The sequence below is a fragment of the Phaseolus vulgaris genome, chromosome 8, assembly GCF_000499845.2.
Source record: "Phaseolus vulgaris cultivar G19833 chromosome 8, P. vulgaris v2.0, whole genome shotgun sequence".
Classification (NCBI taxonomy): Eukaryota; Viridiplantae; Streptophyta; class Magnoliopsida; order Fabales; family Fabaceae; genus Phaseolus; species Phaseolus vulgaris.
Genome location: NC_023752.2, coordinates 47459 through 65958, shown reverse-complemented (window position 1 = coordinate 65958; position 18500 = coordinate 47459). Strand labels below are relative to the sequence as shown.

Sequence of the window (18500 nt, the reverse complement as noted above, 5' to 3'; positions counted from 1 at the left end):
TTAAGTAGAATGTTTGCTATTTATGTAGCATAAATATGGACATGGACACTGATACGATAGATCAATGGATATGGACAGAGAGATACATATATTTTAAAATACAAGATATGGACACATAGAGATACATATACTTTAAAATATAAAATATGAGAACATAAATTTATATATTATATAATTATTAATTATATAATTTGATAATAAAGATTGATGTACACAAGTATTTTTCAGTTTTTTTTAGCAGAAAAATGTTTCCTTGACTGGTTCAACAAGATTTATTCCTTATTTTTATAATTATAATAAAAATTTATACATAAATTTGAGTTTTTAAAAAAAATAATATATATATTTTTTAAATTGTGTCAAAAATCCAACAAATATTTTTTGAATTAGACACTTCAGCGATACGTATCTTACAAGTGTCAGTATCAGACACAGACACACCATTTAAGAGGAATGTCCGATCATCATAACTTTTGGTAGTGTATACTATTGATTTGATTAAATTAATAAAAGTTGGTAAATTATTTTGAGTATAATGTGAAAATTGACCTGAGGTGTTATTTTGACTTAAAAGTTGAGTATATAAGGCAGAGAGTTATTCGATGATCCTTCCGGCTAAACTTGTGTTGTATTTATAGGGGTTAGTAGGGATAAGTCCACTAGGAAGGGCCCAAGGTGCTAGATTTTTTATCTTTGTCCTAGGGAGAGCAAGATGCAATGGCCCACTTCACAAGGCTTTGCTCAATAACCAAAGGTAATGCTATAACTGCTGCATGAAATTAGGCTATCATTTGAAAAACGTTTTAAACTTGAGGTACCTCCAATAGCAGTTGTGCTTGTTTCATTATACTATTGCCAAAACACAAGTATTTGAAACCAAGGGCTGTGAAATCAAAGTTGTCTATTATAGCAGAGAAATAGTTTTTCAAGAAAAAAAATCGTTTATTCTTTTCTTAATGACCATAAATGTCATAACTTTTAGCTATTTTGTTGCTGTATAACTATATTAAACGAACAAATGGAATATTTTATAGCCTGGTATTTAATAGTAGTTAATGAGATATAAACTGCTTTTAGGTATACAAAAGAACATGAACGGTTGAATTGTCACATAACAGAGTCACCGCTTTAGTATAAGTAAGCGGTTGAATCTCTTCATCGGAAGAATCTCTTCATCACCAAACAACTCAATTCAACTATTTTCTTAAATTGGAGAAAACAAAGCATGCAGATCCAGGAAGCCAGAAATTCTCCTTGAAGTATAATATTAACAAAACATGCGTTTATTATCATAGCTGTGCAACAAAAGATGTACAAGTAATTCAATTTTCGATGAAACTCAAGAACGGTAAGTAACAAGTATTCATTTTTGTCCAATGCTCATGTAACAACTAATTCTTAAGATATGATTATGACGTTACAACTTGCAGAGAATGCAATCGCAAATGGCAGAAACAGAATTACCATCCTACCCAGACAATGCAAAGCTCTCCTGAGTCCAGTGTGGTGGATCCATGACAACACAGGGATCTGATTTCTCAAAGTCAGCAACCTACAAATGAACATTAGCAATAAAGACATTGAGTTGCAAAGACATTTGGAAGAATGAATGGTATCGATTGATGATGTTAAGGTCAGAGACAGACAGAGAGTCCATTAGAGGTACCTTTTCTTGACATTTAGGACAGTAGTGATATTTATGCCAAAGGCAATCCATTGAAGGGCAAAGAAAGCAAACTCCAACCATCATGGGCATCAAGCATCCAACAAATGCAGCCAAACTGAGCTTGGATCTGTTTTTGGCGGCAAAGTTTCAGAACACGTAGTGATGTATGTAAAGAATTCTTAATATTAGGAATCAACAAAAGTAAGACAATCGTTAAAACCCTAAAACCCAAATTAAGAAATCCCAAATTAAGTAATTGGTAGTGAAGTGAATGTAATCTGAAAGTGAAAAACAAATATTTGAAGGGGAATTTGATCGGATAATAGATAACTGATTTGATTTTATTGGAAATTGAACAGAATTTCATACCTGACGGTAGTGAGAGCGGTGGTACCACAGTAAGGACAGTTGAACGGAGCAGGAGTGTCCCTGTAAATGGTCTGGTAGATGGGGATGCCCTTGGGATCTCCGACCACCGCGTTCGGAGGGATCACCCCTCTCTGGTATTGGTTTTCGCCACCGTCATACACCGGCACACCAACCACCACTTCATCCTTTTTCTCCATCCTTTTCTCCTACCTTTTCCCTAATACAATTTTTCACCTCTTTCATTATTCATTTATAACTGAAACGCACATGTCATTGCGCATCACATCGATTCACATTTGCAATTACAATTAACATTTTCTCAATTTATAAATTCATTTTCTAATCTTCACTTAAACTTAAAACTTCTTTTTTTTTAAACAATTACGTCTGTGTATTTTTTCTACAAAAATAATAATTAATATAACAATTAATTAATATAGATAAATGAATAAAAAATAATAAGGCGATTATTCCAAACTTCTTTCTTCCTCTTCCTTCCTACACCAAAACATCTGCTGGCCACGCCAAAAGGACAAATATTATATTTTATATATTCAAATAACGTAACTATTATATTCAACGATAATGCACGCGTTTTTAAGTCTTTTTTAATCTTTTATAAATTTGTTTTTCTGTCTTTAATTTAAGTTATCAACAATTAAAATTAATTTAGTGAGTATTTTTTTAATTCCTGATTTATAATGTCGAGTTTTTTTCGTAGTTTAAGTTTTCACAATTTGGAGAAAGTTATAATTTTGATCAAATCTTTAATTTTATTTTACTTATATTTTTATTTTATCCAATGAATCTTAAAATCAACATATTTACTTAATTTATTATAAAATCAATTTAATTAACTAAAGAATTAAAACATTTAAATGTATGTAAGATTAAACGTTAAATTAAAATTATGAATTTTTAAAAACATGGAAACTAAGATTGAGAAAAATAGAATAATAAAAATCACAGCTGAAAAGTTAAAGAATAACCAAAATTATAATACATAGTAAAAAATAACATTATGTTATGGTATAGTTATTTATCACTTATAAAATACAATTCTTATATTTAAATACTATTTATTTAAAATTCTAAACATAATATATAATATATTTAAAAACATTTATTTAATTTAAATTTTAATTATATAAAATAAACAGCAGTCAGTCATTCATATTAGAGTGGTAGATTATTCTTCTCATAACTTAATCCTGTTCAACTCTTCTACCGCTTATTCCCGTCAAATGAAAATTCAGCGCAACACAAATTCTCATACACAACATAGAAGAGGAAAATACCAAGAAATTGCTTTTTTTTCTTCTTCTTTCTAGATAACACTCTTCTTTTGTTAACCTCGATCGAAAACTGTTTATATGGTGATGAAAAATGCTAAACTTTATCTAAGAAAAACTTTCTATCTATATATAGATAGATAATAAAAGGAGACCTGTTTCTGACAAAAAAGTTACACATATTATAAAATTACAATCTTATTTTAAAAATAAAATTCACGCGATTTTTAGAATTTAAAACGTTAGCGTACTAAAATAATTAACAATATTTAAAATAAAATTATTAAGAAAAACATTAATTCATAATAAATAAAAACTAAAACACCACAACTACAACAAAAATTGAAAGGAAATATATATATACACACACTAAAAATTTAAAATTAAAAAAAAAATCAAATCAAAGATGAATAGAATTTACATTTTACAGCTCAAATTAAATCAATGATTATTTGGTATCAAGGGTCGAACCCAATTATAACATAGATAAATCAGATACCGATCATGTCATATCGAAAATGAGTTTAAATGACAGGATAATGTTTAATAAAAAAAAAGGCTACAAGCAAAATCAGATATAGAATAAGATAGAAAAAAATATATGAAAAACGTAAGAGTGAAGATAATAGATAACAATTTAGCTAAAAATTCCTTTATTTCTGGAAAACTTAATTCTGTAGCTTAGATTATCTTTCTTCTTGACTGGATCAAATTAAAATCCATTATTTAGTTTTAAGACCAACGTAATCACCAAGTCGAAATTAAAGGACTAACCGATTTGATATGAGTTTCACAATAGCAATTCAATTCTTAAGTATTGGTAATAGAGGGCTTGTTTCTTGATAAAAAAAAAAGTCTAAATATGTGTAAATTACATTTTCTTGCTACCACAAATTATGTAGCATCTCGTAGTTGGACCGGACCATTATCTCTACTTTAATTAACACCAAAAAAAGTTGAACAACCAAACAAAAAATGGGTTACATAATAGGAGTTGGGTTACTCTTAACCAGTCTTAAACGAGATTCCTCACATATTGTTCTCCAAGACTTTTCTTTCTCCGACTCCATATAATTTTAATTCCGTTGGGCCTAATATACATGCTCAAAATTATGTTTGATCTATCAAACTAATAGGTTTATCATTAATGCAACCTTCACGGGTGCAAAATGAAGTAGAAACTAATTTCTTCATATAAAGAGAAACACTAAAGGCATTAATGTTAAATAAAACTAAAGTTCACTAGGGTTCTGTATTTATGAAGATTGAAAGAGATTGTTAATAAAGAAAGAAAGAAAGGGAAAAGAGTAATTGTGAAAGGGCATAGTTGGAGAGAAGAAAATATAGTTGGAAGGAAGTGAGAAAGAGAAGGGGAATGGTATGATCCCGGGAATGGAGTGAGAGAAAGAAGAGTGGGGGCATTACAGAGGCTTTGTTGTCAGATGACCCGCAAGAGTTCAGAACAGATTCCACAAACAGAATAAGTGCAGACGGATGTGCATTGGGCCTCTACGCTACGCATTAGCATTTTCTCACTAATCCAACGGCTCCAATCATTTTTCTTTTTTTCTTTTTTCCTTTCCTTTAAAATTACTTTATCAACCCTTTAATCCTATCCTAATTGTCCCGTGTATTTTCTCTCTCACTCACTCACTCTCCTTTTCTTGTTCTGTTCTGTGTTTCTCAAGTTTACCTATTAGTTGCCACCAGCCACAGCCACAGCCACAGCAGCAGCAGCCCCGATACATTCGGCCATGCTCCTGTCCGTTTCTGTGCGTCCCACTCTTCCACTTTCTTATTCTCACTCACACCCCCAAAATTCTCTTTCTCTTTCTCTTTCTTTTTACATATTTCATTTCTTTTTTATTTCTTCATTTTCTAAAAAACAATGCCATAACAAAATATCAAAATTCATTATTTTTTTCTCAAGCAATTAACATTTCTATGCTATTTTATATATTATTTAATTACACATTATCATATACAATACTTTGCTTGATGCTAATTAATTTTAAAATACAATTTAATACAAACTCTATAACTCATCTTACTGATAGTGTATGTTGGCCTTATTTTGGCAGATATATCTGAGGAGGTAGTGCTAGGAAATCTCACACCGCCTGTTTAAAATTGTTCTATTTTTTCTATTAAAATTTTAAGCATTATACATGTATAATAAAGATTAAAGATAAAATTTAAAAGACAATCATTTTTTGTTACTTTTTTCATCTAATTCATACAAAAATTAAGAATATATTAAAACTCGTTTAATATATATATAGAAGTTGTAATGTTGTGTGGAATGCCTGTATATTTATTAAGAAAATGAGTTTAATTATACTTTGGGATATAAAGAAGGATATTTAAAAAGAGTTTTATGATTGTTTTTAACTCTTAAAAATGATAAGCATTTGTATGTTTGTTCAAATACATAAATTAAATAAAATCAAAATAAAAGAAGGAAAATATTATAGGATTAAAATATATTTAAGTTATTGTATGTTTTATCGAAGAAACAACTAACAAAGACTATAAACGGTCTGGAGAAAGTCCCGGCATTCTTTTGGGTAACCACGATTCTACTTCCACTTTATTTTATTTTATTATTGTTATGTTCAGTTCTTGGATAATCTCAATGATTCCCAATCCCCTCAAGTCTGTGATGGGTAATTTTTTTCGTTGTGGTGATGATGTAGTTAATTATATTAAAGCAAAATTTGTAGAGCAAAGATGAGGTTTGAGGTTTGGTGATAGAATTGTTAGTATAAGAAATAGAATAAATAAATAAAAATGTAATGTTATTGGAGGTATTAGGGTAGTTGAATAGAGTGAGTGAGGGGAATAAAGGGTGGTGGAAAAGCGCGTGAAGTTTGCAGCGAAAGCAGCGAAGCGAGACAAAATGCAACCCACAGTGGTTCCCTGGAGCTGACAGCTGCTACCCCACATCCTGAAGATGAGGGTTGGACACGCGCAGAGGGAGAGCGTGTGAGATGTATGTATTTCTACCCTTAAATGAACAACAATGTCAATATCTAAAGCCTCCCTCCGTAGCCAGTTAGTTCTCATTTGTATTGCTTCCAAAATCTCTCTGTGGGGGGTATGTGCGTTGTTCAGTACAACTAGTTTTGGTGCAGCTAGCTAGCTGTTCATTTGATTTTGCCGGCTGGCTCGCTCGCTCGCTGCCGAGCTTCCTAGTCGCAGGTAATAACGGCGCATCTTATCCGATCAGATAACAAATTAATTAATTTATATATATATATATTTATATGGTGGTGGCTACCTTTGTGTTGTGTTGTGTTGTGCTTTCCATTAATTGTTGTTGCCAACAATGACAGCTCCAATCCAAAAACATGGAGGCGATCACTGCTTCCTTAGAGAGGTCTCTTCAAAACTGTTCTTTAAACAACGATAACCACCAGAGCAGGAGGGAAGACGAGTCAGCCGCAGATGCAGCAGTAGCACCAGGCTTAGGAATCTCATCCACCTCAGACCATGTCCCGGACCAGGATAATAATCATCGTATCTCTAACTCCGACACCACCTTAGAGCTCAACTCTCACATCTCACTCCCTTATCACTGGGAACAATGCCTAGATTTAAAGGTTCAATCCCCTTTCCTTTTTCTCCTTTTCCCCCTCCTCCCCGTTTATTATTATTTTCTTTTATCTAATCTTCCCTCTTCTCTTCTCTTCTCTTCTAACAAATCATATATAAAACCTATTCTCCCTGCATGAAACTGGATCTTGCCTCTCCCTCTTCCCTTTCCACTTCACATTCGCTCACGGGTTGGAGCCTGTGTACGTTGTTGTGTATCCCATGCCCTTCTTTCCAACACGACAGTTCTGCACATGCTTACCCCAAAACCCTAGAAAAAGAATTTTGTTTTTCATTTCCTTTTTTTTCTCTATTAGGGAAGCAAGATGCAACTTTTCCGAGTTAGACCACCCTCAAGTCATAGACAGCATTTATTGCTTCTTTTCTGTTATTGGGGAATTTAATTTGGGAATACGTATACAAGGTGTGTGTATATATATGCACACACATGTATATATGTTCTCTCTCTAGTTAGCTAGCTTGCAGAAGAGAAGGACCAGGGGAAAAAGTATGATTTTCCTTTAATATATCTGTTTGATCCTAGCTATATGTAATTGTGATCCGGGTAAGAGGGGCGTGTTATTATTTTCGTTTTGTATTTCCGTGGGTTGGTTTGTTTTGAATTTGTTATATTTAGTGAAAAGAAGGTTGTGGGTGTGAATGTGTGATTGATGAGTGGTGTGTGTATATATGCAACAGACGGGGGAAATTTATTACATTAACTGGAGGAACGGAATGAAAGCAAAGGAGGATCCAAGAAGAGGAGAAGTGGCAGAGTATGGTGTTAGTAGGGATTGTGAATCGGAAGAAGAGAGCTGGTACGACAGCGAAGAGTCTTCATCAGAGTCATGCCCTTCTTCATCCAAAGAGAACTATCAGGGTTCGGTAGAGAAACAGAATGTTTTGGTGGTGGCTGGGTGCAAGGGCTGTCTCATGTATTTCATGGTGCCCAAGCAGGTTGAAGACTGCCCAAAATGTAGTGGTCAACTCCTCCACTTCGATCGATCCGAAAATGGCTCACCATGATTTCCACTTCTCTTTTTTTTCTCAATTCCACCCTTCCCCCCCTCCTTCTCCTTGTGTTTTTTTTTTCTCCTTTTCTTTCCTACTGTTAGTGTGAAACTATAGTTCTTTCTCTTTTTTGTTTATTATTTTTAGGATCAAATTTTCAATCTTTTCATCTAAGACACCCTTCTTCCTCGCACTTCGATCTTCACCATAGGTTTTCATTTTTTTATTATTATTATTAATTACTGTTATTAATTTAACATTTTGTGTTTTTTCTCGGTCCTCAATAAATAAAATGACATATATTCGGTCAATATCTACAGTGCTGGCAGTAAGGTCAGTTTTAGAAGAACGAAAGAATAATATTTGTAATGATTGCGACGTGTAGCGTTCGTGCCTTTTCATATATTACTTTAAAAAAATTAAATCGATGCATTGTCTCTTGTTGATTTTGTGTTTTACCGTCTAGGTCCCCTGTAGTTACTTAGTGCCATTATTTCATTTTTTATTTATTAATATCATATGCATGCTTCTGTCTCTTGTATAGTCAAATGACACTATAATATACATATTTAACTACAACACAGTTCAAATATTTTAAAGGGAACGATTTATTTCATTTAATATTTAAAAAAATAACCCATTTTAAGATAAACGAGTGAAATATGAGATTTAGTTAAGGTTGAGTAAGTGTTGAAGTGGAGAGAAGAGAGAGAAAATAATCTTGAATAAGTTTTGTCTCTGTATAAATATTAATTTATGCTAACAGGTTAACTCGAGAGTGAAGAAAAAGGCGTGGGTGTTAAAAAAGCAAAGTAAAAAATGAAAGAAAAAGTCAGAATATTGATTAAAAATAACGTTTATGCTTAACACGTGCACTTAGTTTGAAGGGAGTTTAAAACATTCTTTTTGGTGAATAAAAAAAGAATTATTGGAAGAAAAAAGAGACGGAGAGGGTAGAGAGTAGAGAAATTCAAAAATGGTATGAATTGACCTAATAAAGAAAGTGTTTACTATACACTCATAATTCGATATTCTCGGCGTATAAGCAGGGTAGGATTTAAATTAAAACACATGATTATGGGTTATTGTTGAATGTGATTTATAAGGTAGACGTTAGATGAAAGTTGCCGTTTATGAGGGTGGCATAGTTTAAAGTTGAGTTTTTGGTAAAGTATGGGTTGGTTCTGGTCAACTGCTTCGGCGTGTTTGACAGAACTCTCTGAATAAAAAATAGGAAAATAAATTAACATAAGGAGGTTTGGAGAATGTGGCTGAGTCGTGAGTGGGTGTGTTTCAATGATTCCCCCACTGCCAAATTAACAACACCATATTCAACAATGCTTGCCACATAACACCATTTTACATCATTTTTCATAATTTCATCACGGGTAAGTTTATTTCATGTATATAAACACATAAATAACTTCCAATGTAAATTTTTCATTCTACTTTATCATGTCAAAATCTTATGATCTTGTAAAACATCACATGATAATCCATTATTATATATTTATAGCATGTTTGGAACAACTTAAAATAAATTTTTATTATATTAAACATAAATATTTGGGAATTTGACTGTGAAATTTATATTTTTAAAATAAACCGTTTTGAATTTACAAATTTATAACTTATGATTTTTTTTCAACATGTTTTCATTGTTTTATTATATAAAAAACGTTTTCTTTTATTCCAAATAATATTAATTATTTTCCAATAAGTTTTTGACAAATTGATCTCAATAAAAAATAATTTTAAGCTCAATCCATTATCGATTATTAAAATGGATATTTGAAACCATTATACTTTAGTTTTTCCATCCACGCATGCTTACATATAGGTGGGGTAATGCGTATAATTAGATTCTATTTTTTGTTGTTGAATCATATATTGCCAGCTACATACATTATTGGGTGAGTGCGTGACTATTTCCATAATATTTTCGTCTTTTACATTTTTCCAACATTTATCCTTTTTCAGGAGAGGTTTGAGGTATTCGTCATATTATTCTCTAAGTAGTTCATATTTTAAATAAATCACATTTCTCTGCAAACTGCAAAATTTGTACCCTAGGATGGATTTGCAAACTACAAAAATAAAGCTTCTTACCAATTAAAATATAATTACTAAATATATTCAAGTATTCAAAAAATAAAGTTTAACTTCAACCAACGTCCAAATATTTTAAATTTAAATAAAAAGTACATTAAACATTAAATTATTTTAAAAAATATAAAACAATAATTTTTTATTAATAATATTTAATCTTGCTCATGATGTAGTTTATTTTTCGATTTTTTATTATTTGTATATTTTCCACTATTTACAATACAATATATTATAAATAATAAATATAAAAAATAAAATATATTAAACATTTTAATTGAAACTAGAAATAAACAAATATATTAATAATTTTTATAATGTTTTAACTTCAAGTTTGCTAAGATAATATTAATAGAGTCAATCACAACATTTGATAAATTGTTTAGAGTTTAAGATTTAAGTTTTAACTTCAACTTTTAAATGATGTGACTTTTTGGCTAAGAGGTAAGAATGATCCAAAATTATCTTCTTTAGCCCCAAAGTTGATTCTCATCATCTTTTTATGTTAAAGGAAGTACATTCAAAAAGGTGATTGGATGATTCAAGATGGAAGATTCTAAAGTTATAAACACCTATTTGATAATGTCCATATGTCTTTCTATGTTCAATTCTACTCGAATTGATTTAGAAAAGGAGTGCAAGACCTGTGTTCCTTATCCATGTACAATAAGTAGTGTAATGCATGCAATGGTATGCATACAACCAAACATGAAACATCCAATCAATTGATGATTAGTTATATAAATAATCTTAGGAAGGAACCTATCAACTACCTCAAGGGAGTGAAGGACATTGATCTCATCTTCAAGGATGATTTAATGCACTCTTATTGGATTTTCTTATTCTAATTATACTATAAATTTGAAAGTTAAACAATTTGTTATTGGTTATACATTCATGATTGACGAACCTTTGTTTAGTGGAAAGGTTCTTCTCTAAACTACAATAACCTTGTAAACCACTAAAATGAAGTATGTGTGACATTGGAAAAAAAAAACTAAGGAGAATATTTGGTTTGAATATTATGATGAATGAGCTTAGATTTTAATAGCATAAGACTGTTATATTTTGTGTTAGTTTAACAAATTGTGTTAGCTAATAAACATATTCAACATGAATGAACCAAAATCAATGACATTAGATATAATTTTATTTGGATTCAAGAGAGGGTTGAAGTGAATAAGGTATACAAAAAGAGAGATATTTTATTATGTTTACGTAGACAATTGCTAAGGGCAAGTTCATGCATTGGCGGTACTTGCTGAACTTTTTAATTGTTAAGAGTAGTGTTGATGATAAAGATTGCAGGTTAATGTGGAGTTTGTTAGATGATATCGTGAACTCTCTCTTGTGATATATGATTTAGAAGTGTAGAATGTCTAGTAGAATAGATGGTCTAGTAAACAAAAAGTATTAATGTTTTATTAGTTAATTAGGTTCCTATTTTTTAATTATGACTAACTTTATACTCTTTTTTATTCCTTATATTTGAGTGATTTGTTTATAGTAGAGCGTGATAGTGACATAATAGTCACATTGGTTGTATCATCAACATTTATTATTTTTTTATGTATATATGAGACTTGTTTTATCTACATGTAAAATTATGTGTTTTTTTTTCTCTTTATTGTTGTATCTATTCAATATTTTGCACAAATTTTTTTTAATGATTCCAAAGTTTGTAAGGATCTAAGGCTATAAAGTTCATTGTAAATATGTAGAATAATAAATCTGATTCCCCGTTATATACATTGATAAATTATTCTTTTAATTTTAAGAAAAATTTATTGGCTTTGACCCTATTGGAAAAGAACATTTTTCCTTAATGATTTCATTCAAAGGTGTGACCAAGATGCTAATTTTTTTACAATTCTTCTCTAAAAACTATGCAATAGTCCTTATCTTTACTTCATCAACTTGAACTCCTTTGGAGCTTTGTAACCAATCCAAGAAAGACAACATTTGTCCACCTCAAAGATGTATTTTTCTTTATTCATGCATAATATTTCTTTACTAAGCATTTCAAGCACACATATTTCATATTTATTTCCTTAAAAACTTTCTTCATTTTTCTTTATTTGACAGGAATAAAAGAGGAGAAGAAGAGAATTAGTTAGTGCATTTGTTTTGTTTGATTTATTAATTATTATTAGTGGTGGGAAAGATTCTGAATTGAATTAGAATGCATGATATGATAGAGAAAGTGGAGGTTGGGTGCAGAATGCAGATGAAGGGAGGTCCAAAAGGACTGTGGGTGTGTCTCATAGGCATAGCTGGAGTCTGAGAAAACAAAGGAATCTTTTTCTTTTATAGAACAGTGGGGAATCTATGGATAGAGGTCGTGGTGACAGTGGCAGGAGGCAGCAGTGCATTGTTGTACAGATAGAAAGAGATAGATGGGAAGGGAGTATGGAGAAAAGGAACAAATGGATCCATTAGTTGAGTTGGTCAAAGACAAATAACCTCATTTCTCCCATTCACCTTTTCCATTACTTGGCTGCTGCTGCTGCTCATTCATTATGCACCTAGCTAGGTTCTACCTATTATACCTTAGCTTATATATGACAAATGCTATGCTGCTCGTTAAAAGGAAAAACGTAACGTAATCACGGGCAATAAACCCCTTTCTTCGTCTTTTCTGTTATATCATTCTTAATTGGGTCTGGTCCCATGTTCTACCTAGCCCATTCTCAACATTCGCCATTCATCTCTTCAATAGGGCCTTCCCATCATCTCATATGGACCTCCTACTACTTCCTTTCTCCTTTCTCCTTTCTCCTTTCTCCTCACCACACTACATAACATTACACTCCTCCCTATACCCAACACAACAAATCAATTTATATTTTTAATTCTTCTAAATATGACCTTTATTCTTTTATTTTAGTTTATAAAAATATTTGTTACTTTTAGATTTTGCCAATCCTTTTAGTATTTTTCCTTTTAAGTCCTTATTCTAACTAATGTAACTAACTTTGATGTTAAAAATGAAAAGTATTAATTATGATAATTAAAGTAATAAAATACTAACATAGTTTTAAATTATTTTTAGGCATGCGAGTCAAGCACTGCATTTATTATTTTTTAAAATAAAAACTTACATATATACTATCATTCATTTTTAATTTTTATATATTGCGAACAATAAGGCTTATATTATTTTTTGGAAACAACTACTCATTTTTTTTTCACAAAATATTGTAAAAGGAATATAATTACACATAATTTTTATTGATTTAAAATTATTCTTACTTCTGTATTCATATATTTTACTTATGAAATTACATTTTATTAAAAAATATATAATTTACTTGCAAAACTTATAATTTAATTTTAAAATATTAATTTTGAAATTAAAATTAAAATTTTGTTTTCTGGTAATATGATTTTTTTAATATATCACAAACAATATCTTTAAAAAAAATTAATTAAATTATTAAACACATTTTATAATTTAAAATCGCTTATTAAATGTAATGTTAAATTAATATTTTTTATTCCTAAAAATAATATATTTTCAAACTATTTTAAATGCATCTTGTTAGTGATCATTCTAGACGCATAAAATTATAATTAATGTAATGTAAAATACAATAATATATGTAACGACACTGTAATTTTTTTTTTTGTGAAAAAAAGTAATGATTATTTAAGAAAATTAATGTCAAATTATTTTTTATATTATATTAATAATTAAAAATAAAAATATTCTTCTTCCAAAACAATTAATTGCATTAATTAATTAAACTACGTTTCTGCAAATAAATTTAATTATCTTGTTTTTAAAATATTTTTTTATTTGTGTTATCTTCGGATTAGTGTTAAACAATTTTAGTTAAAGATTAAAATTAAAAAACAGAAAAAATATAAGATTTATAAATTAAAAATTCTTTTAAGGAATTAAATTTAAATATGGTGATATTTAGATAGTCTTAAAACATATTAAATAGTTGAATTATTATTATACATAGGTATAGATATAAAGTATTTAAAAATAATAGAGAAAATTGGACGAAATTTAGATGACTTAAAATGTAAGTGAGAATATATTTAAAAAATGCATAAAAGTATTAGGAAAGGCATAAAAAAGGACATGTAACCGAACATAGTGAGATTCCACAAGTGATGAACAAAGATCCCTAGAGTTAGAAATTAGAAATGCTCGCAGTTATTTGTGAAAACAAAATCACAAGGGTTTGGTTTTGGGAGCCAATACTACCTGCGCCTTTCACCTGCGCAGCGCCTGCACTCTGTCTGTTATTGTGAGTGCGAAATCGGGTTAGTTGGGTTGTCGGTGCGGGTCGGTATCACAGAAAAACATGGTTGCCGAGATGAATATCCGTGAATTGTCCATATCTAAGAATGATCGTACTTCAATGCCTGCCATTGCCAATTCCAAATTCCTTACTCTGCCCACCATTTTGACTCTTGGCCGTGTCGCCTCTATACCTCTTCTTGTTGCCAGTACGTTTCGTTTTCTCTTTTACTTGTTATAATTTAATTTTTGCCTATCTCGAATCATGCAATTCAATTTCTTTCTTCCTAATTTCTTTCCCAAATTTCACCTGCTTCCATCGTCTAGATTCTCTTGTTACAATTCTGTATTGTGTACTTATTTGATGTGATCAAATCAAATGTTTTCCCTTGTATTTTGCTTAGCCTTCTTCATGGATGGTTGGCGAGGAACAGTTGCTACTACAGGTATCTTCACCGCTGCAGCAGTTACAGATTGGCTTGATGGTTATATTGCTCGTAAGGTACCTACTCTTAATTTTTTATACTTTCTCTCTCTCTCTCTTCCCTTTTGGTACACTTAACGTTGGAAGCATTTCCGGTTTTCAACTTAACTTATTTATTAACACAAAGTCTCTTACTTGCTATGCAGATGAAAATGAAATCTACATTTGGTGCCTTTTTAGATCCAGTAGCTGATAAGGTAACTTTCTTTAGCTAGTAGTTTCTCTCAGCAATATGTGAATTTAATTTTTACTGAAACTGCATGCAGCTCATGGTTTCTGCCACATTGGTCTTATTATGTACTAGACCTTTGGAAGTTGCTGTGTTTGGACAATTTCCATGGCTATTGATTATTCCTTCAATCACCATAATTGGTAGAGAGGTAATGCATACATATGTCTCGTATCTGCAATTTCTAGGATTTTATTACTCGTGGAACCTTTCAAGCAATGGAACTTATGCATCTTCATTCTTTTGTATTTCCTTAACTTATTCTATCTTGTTTAGTGTATAATGTAATTCTTTGTTATTAAATTAGCTTCAAACCGGTTTATACTACTTTCCATGGAATCTGAATTATTAATGGCTATTTATTCACACTAGAATGCGCTAAAACATAGGTTTGGTTAAATTCTCTGCATGAATATCTGGAAAATCCATTGTTTTATTTATCAATAGCATAATTCTGAGTCTGTAAATTTGGGTTCACTTATGGTTGTTGTGCTCCAACTCTCATGGTATGACCATTGAGACTACCTGAACCTCCGGAGGACAGAATCAATGATGTTCTGATAATGTGCACCATATTGTTTATGTAGTGTGCAAAGCATCTTTAATATTTGTGTTGATGGTTTAAATCCTTATCCAAAAGCCACCAAACCTGTGTCTGACTATCAGATCCATTCTTCAACGTGAGAATAGAAGTGAATGTGAACTGCAGTATGACTCTATGTGTATATGTACTCCCATTTCACCTATCAAGGAAAGTTAGTATGACTGTTTTTTGCTCGGATGTAGAATTGCAACACATATATAGACCACAGACCTGAGTTCAGGATAATTAAGAGTCGTAATCATGAATAGTCCAGATATCACTCTTACATTCGGGGGTTATTGCTTATCATAGATGGAGGGGTAATTATTCTAGATCCGTTGTTTGTGCATGTTAGCTTGCATGTATGCAGCCATATTTGTTTATATACGATTCTAGTTTTATATAGTTCGTCTGTTTTCCTTTTCATTTTCCATTTAATTTTCCTTTCAAGTCATCATACCTTTTCTGCTATACTCAGTGAATTGAGAACAAATGTTTTACAATTTCTTCTTGTAACATGCAAATAGATAACCATGTCGGCACTCAGGGAATGGGCTGCTTCCCAGGGTAGCAAGCTTCTAGAGGTTTGTTTTATTTCCTGTTCACTTGAGTCAATTGTGTGCTCTACATCCGAAGTTATGAGCTTGTACAATTAAGCAAAAGTTAACAGGTTGTTGCAGTTAATAATCTGGGGAAATGGAAAACAGCCACACAGATGGTGGCGTTAATTATCCTCCTTGCTACCCGGGACTGCAGGTATTTTTTTTCTTTGCATTTCATGGAAACTCTTTTATTTGCAATCGAAAGAAAAACTGTTGATCCCGTCCCTGTTTAACATATGTGGTTGCATCCTTTTTCAGTCGTGGAGGACCTGCCATTTTGGTAGGATCTGGTGTTGTCTTGCTTTACATTTCAGCAGGGCTTTCCTTATGGTCATTTGTAGTATATACGAGGGAAATTTGCAAGGTGTTGCGGAGGTAGAATGGTTGTTTGCTCTTTGCTTTCACATATATCCACTTCTTTGGTGGTTTTTTTTTTTATAATTTCTTACTAAAAAGTTTGGCTAGTCCATGGAAGGGAAAGCACTCCTTGTGACAAATATATGTAATGTTTACTTTCCATAATCTCCAACTCTGCAAAGTAACACCATTTTTCCTATTCTTGGAGATTGTGTTGTTTTTTTCCCGTAGTCAACCCAGGTAAAGAAAAGAAGAAACAAAAAGAAAAAATGACCTGTGGATTGAATTGGAAGAATCTAGGTTACTAGTCATGCGGATCGAATTCCTATCTACATTTTGGAGCCTATTAAAGTTTGCTACAGGAGAAATTTCACTAGAGGAATTATTGTATGGTAGTTGTTGACTCTTAAATTGGTTTTGTTCTGGTCATATTATTTGACAACACTTAAATACAAGAGTTATTTTCAGTGTCCGGTAATGTTTGAATATTCCATGCCATTTGACCTTACCTTTCTTTTTATGTGTATTTCCATTTTACTTTGTGCCCTTTGCATTTATGGTTTGAGCAACAATAGTTGCTTGAAGATGTCTTGAAATTCAGGCACCTTACTTATTATTCATAATTTTATTTGAATTTTAATGAACTTGAACATTAAAATGCTCTTATCTCCGTATATATATGGTTGATAGAGAAGTTTTTAATGCAGAAGTCAGTGACAAAATCATCAGACTGGTGTTCACTTATTTGGTGGATTTCACAATGTTAGATGCCCTTCATTTTACTTGACACTTCCTCGGTAATTCAGTTATTTAATACTGTGATAAGACCTGAATTTAATTTGGAAATATCCGTAAGCTCCACCAATGTTCGCAACAAATTCAAATGTGTAACATTTCTTGGAATCTTTAGCTGTGTCTTTGAAGATGATGAGATGTCTTTGGAGCCCAGTGATAGAGTATGTCATTTATTTTTTTTGTCTTGCCATGAATTTCTTCCATAGCATTTGTTTATAAACTAATCATGTTTGTGGGACATTGACTGTCATTGATTAGATGATTTTTTTTATCGACTAATATTTTAGTCTTTGTATTGCAAAGGATAAAAGTTTTTTACATTATTAAAAACTATAATAAATAATTACTTTTGCTATGTACAGTTTATTATAATTAAAATTGATGATAAATAAATATATTCGAGTATATAAATTATATTTTTGAATTTACAAAGATCAATTCACACTATGATATGAATTTTGTTTGTTACAAAGGTGTTTATATCACTTACTATTTTCGTAGTGTTGAAAGCAAAATGGTTTTAACATGGCTGGTTTTGGAAGAAAGACAATTCTCCAAAATAGGTTTTGTAAGTCTTCTCACCTCTTTGGTTCAAGACTGAGAGCTATGAGTCGTTCTGGTATAAATTAGCATTTGGACATGGTCCATAATAGAATAAAATGGACGGGAGACGAGTTATCAAAGGGTCTGTATTTGCTTTCCAGCATAATCTCTCTCTAAATTAGCTAAGATATCTGTGATGCTTTGTAGATTTATCTCACTTTATTATCTTAATTTGCACAGTTAAGTCATTCAATCCAATTATCGCTCAATTAATGTAATGTTTAAACACTTAATGATATTATAAGATTCACTTATGTCTGTTAAAGACACTATTCAGTACAACATTAACTGTAAGTTAATAAAAACATGTAAATACACCATCAGGAGTAAGGGAGATCTTTTCATACTCATTATATTATCTTCACTAAAAATATTCTTTTGTTCTTACCGAAACTTGAGTGTCAGAACATTCCTTTCTTTGTGATCAATCAACACTGTGAATCACTGTTTGCAAAGAAGTCATTTGATAGTCACCTCAAGAGTTATCCAACTTCATCTTGACAAGAAGAGATTTAACTATACTCCCAATAATATTGTTCTTGCTCTTATTACCA

General features: G+C 31.1%; 3 protein-coding genes and 1 long non-coding RNA gene across 6 annotated transcripts; 3 read left to right on the top strand and 1 right to left on the bottom strand.

The window, feature by feature from the left end:
- Positions 1-620: 620 nt before the first annotated feature.
- Positions 621-1308, top strand: LOC137826070 (uncharacterized). The gene is made up of 2 exons (XR_011083400.1): positions 621-754; positions 1078-1308. It is a non-coding gene; the product is annotated as an uncharacterized lncRNA (long non-coding RNA).
- On the bottom strand, positions 1268-2572 carry LOC137826069 (GSH-induced LITAF domain protein). The gene is made up of 3 exons (XM_068631911.1): positions 2036-2572; positions 1667-1793; positions 1268-1552 (listed from the first exon to the last, which is right to left on the bottom strand). Exons 1-3 carry the CDS (start codon positions 2230-2232, stop codon positions 1469-1471), a joined length of 408 nt encoding a protein of 135 aa, XP_068488012.1. The 5' UTR covers positions 2233-2572; the 3' UTR covers positions 1268-1468.
- Positions 2573-6362: 3790 nt separating this feature from the next.
- Positions 6363-8125, top strand: LOC137825849 (protein CURLY FLAG LEAF 1-like). The gene is made up of 3 exons (XM_068631634.1): positions 6363-6528; positions 6663-6929; positions 7621-8125. The coding sequence occupies exons 2-3, from the start codon at positions 6678-6680 to the stop codon at positions 7945-7947; spliced, it is 579 nt and encodes a 192-aa protein (XP_068487735.1). The 5' UTR covers positions 6363-6528; positions 6663-6677; the 3' UTR covers positions 7948-8125.
- A 5994-nt stretch (positions 8126-14119) lies between these two features.
- On the top strand, positions 14120-17622 carry LOC137824029 (CDP-diacylglycerol--glycerol-3-phosphate 3-phosphatidyltransferase 1, chloroplastic-like). Of its 3 annotated transcripts, XM_068629450.1 has the most exons (8): positions 14120-14502; positions 14698-14795; positions 14924-14974; positions 15044-15157; positions 16117-16173; positions 16260-16345; positions 16450-16566; positions 17256-17622. In XM_068629450.1, the coding sequence occupies exons 1-8, from the start codon at positions 14358-14360 to the stop codon at positions 17263-17265; spliced, it is 678 nt and encodes a 225-aa protein (XP_068485551.1). In that variant the 5' UTR covers positions 14120-14357; the 3' UTR covers positions 17266-17622. The 3 variants fall into 3 exon arrangements, with proteins under 3 accessions (XP_068485551.1, XP_068485553.1, XP_068485552.1); XM_068629452.1 differs by lacking the exon at positions 16450-16566; XM_068629451.1 differs by lacking the exon at positions 17256-17622 and having other exon boundaries at positions 16450-17026.
- The last annotated feature ends 878 nt before the right edge of the window (positions 17623-18500 follow it).

Coding starts and splice junctions, on each gene's coding strand:
- LOC137826069 (XM_068631911.1), bottom strand. CDS start 2,232: ATGGAGAAAAAGGATGAAGTGGTGGTTGGTGTGCCGGTGTATGACGGT. Junction 1,794..2,035: donor ACCGCTCTCACTACCGTCAG/GTATGAAATTCT, acceptor CGCCAAAAACAG/ATCCAAGCTCAGTTTGGCTG. Junction 1,553..1,666: donor GTCCTAAATGTCAAGAAAAG/GTACCTCTAATG, acceptor GTTCATTTGTAG/GTTGCTGACTTTGAGAAATC.
- LOC137825849 (XM_068631634.1), top strand. CDS start 6,678: ATGGAGGCGATCACTGCTTCCTTAGAGAGGTCTCTTCAAAACTGTTCT. Junction 6,930..7,620: donor AACAATGCCTAGATTTAAAG/GTTCAATCCCCT, acceptor TATATGCAACAG/ACGGGGGAAATTTATTACAT.
- LOC137824029 (XM_068629450.1), top strand. CDS start 14,358: ATGGTTGCCGAGATGAATATCCGTGAATTGTCCATATCTAAGAATGAT. Junction 14,975..15,043: donor TAGATCCAGTAGCTGATAAG/GTAACTTTCTTT, acceptor AACTGCATGCAG/CTCATGGTTTCTGCCACATT. Junction 15,158..16,116: donor TCACCATAATTGGTAGAGAG/GTAATGCATACA, acceptor ACATGCAAATAG/ATAACCATGTCGGCACTCAG.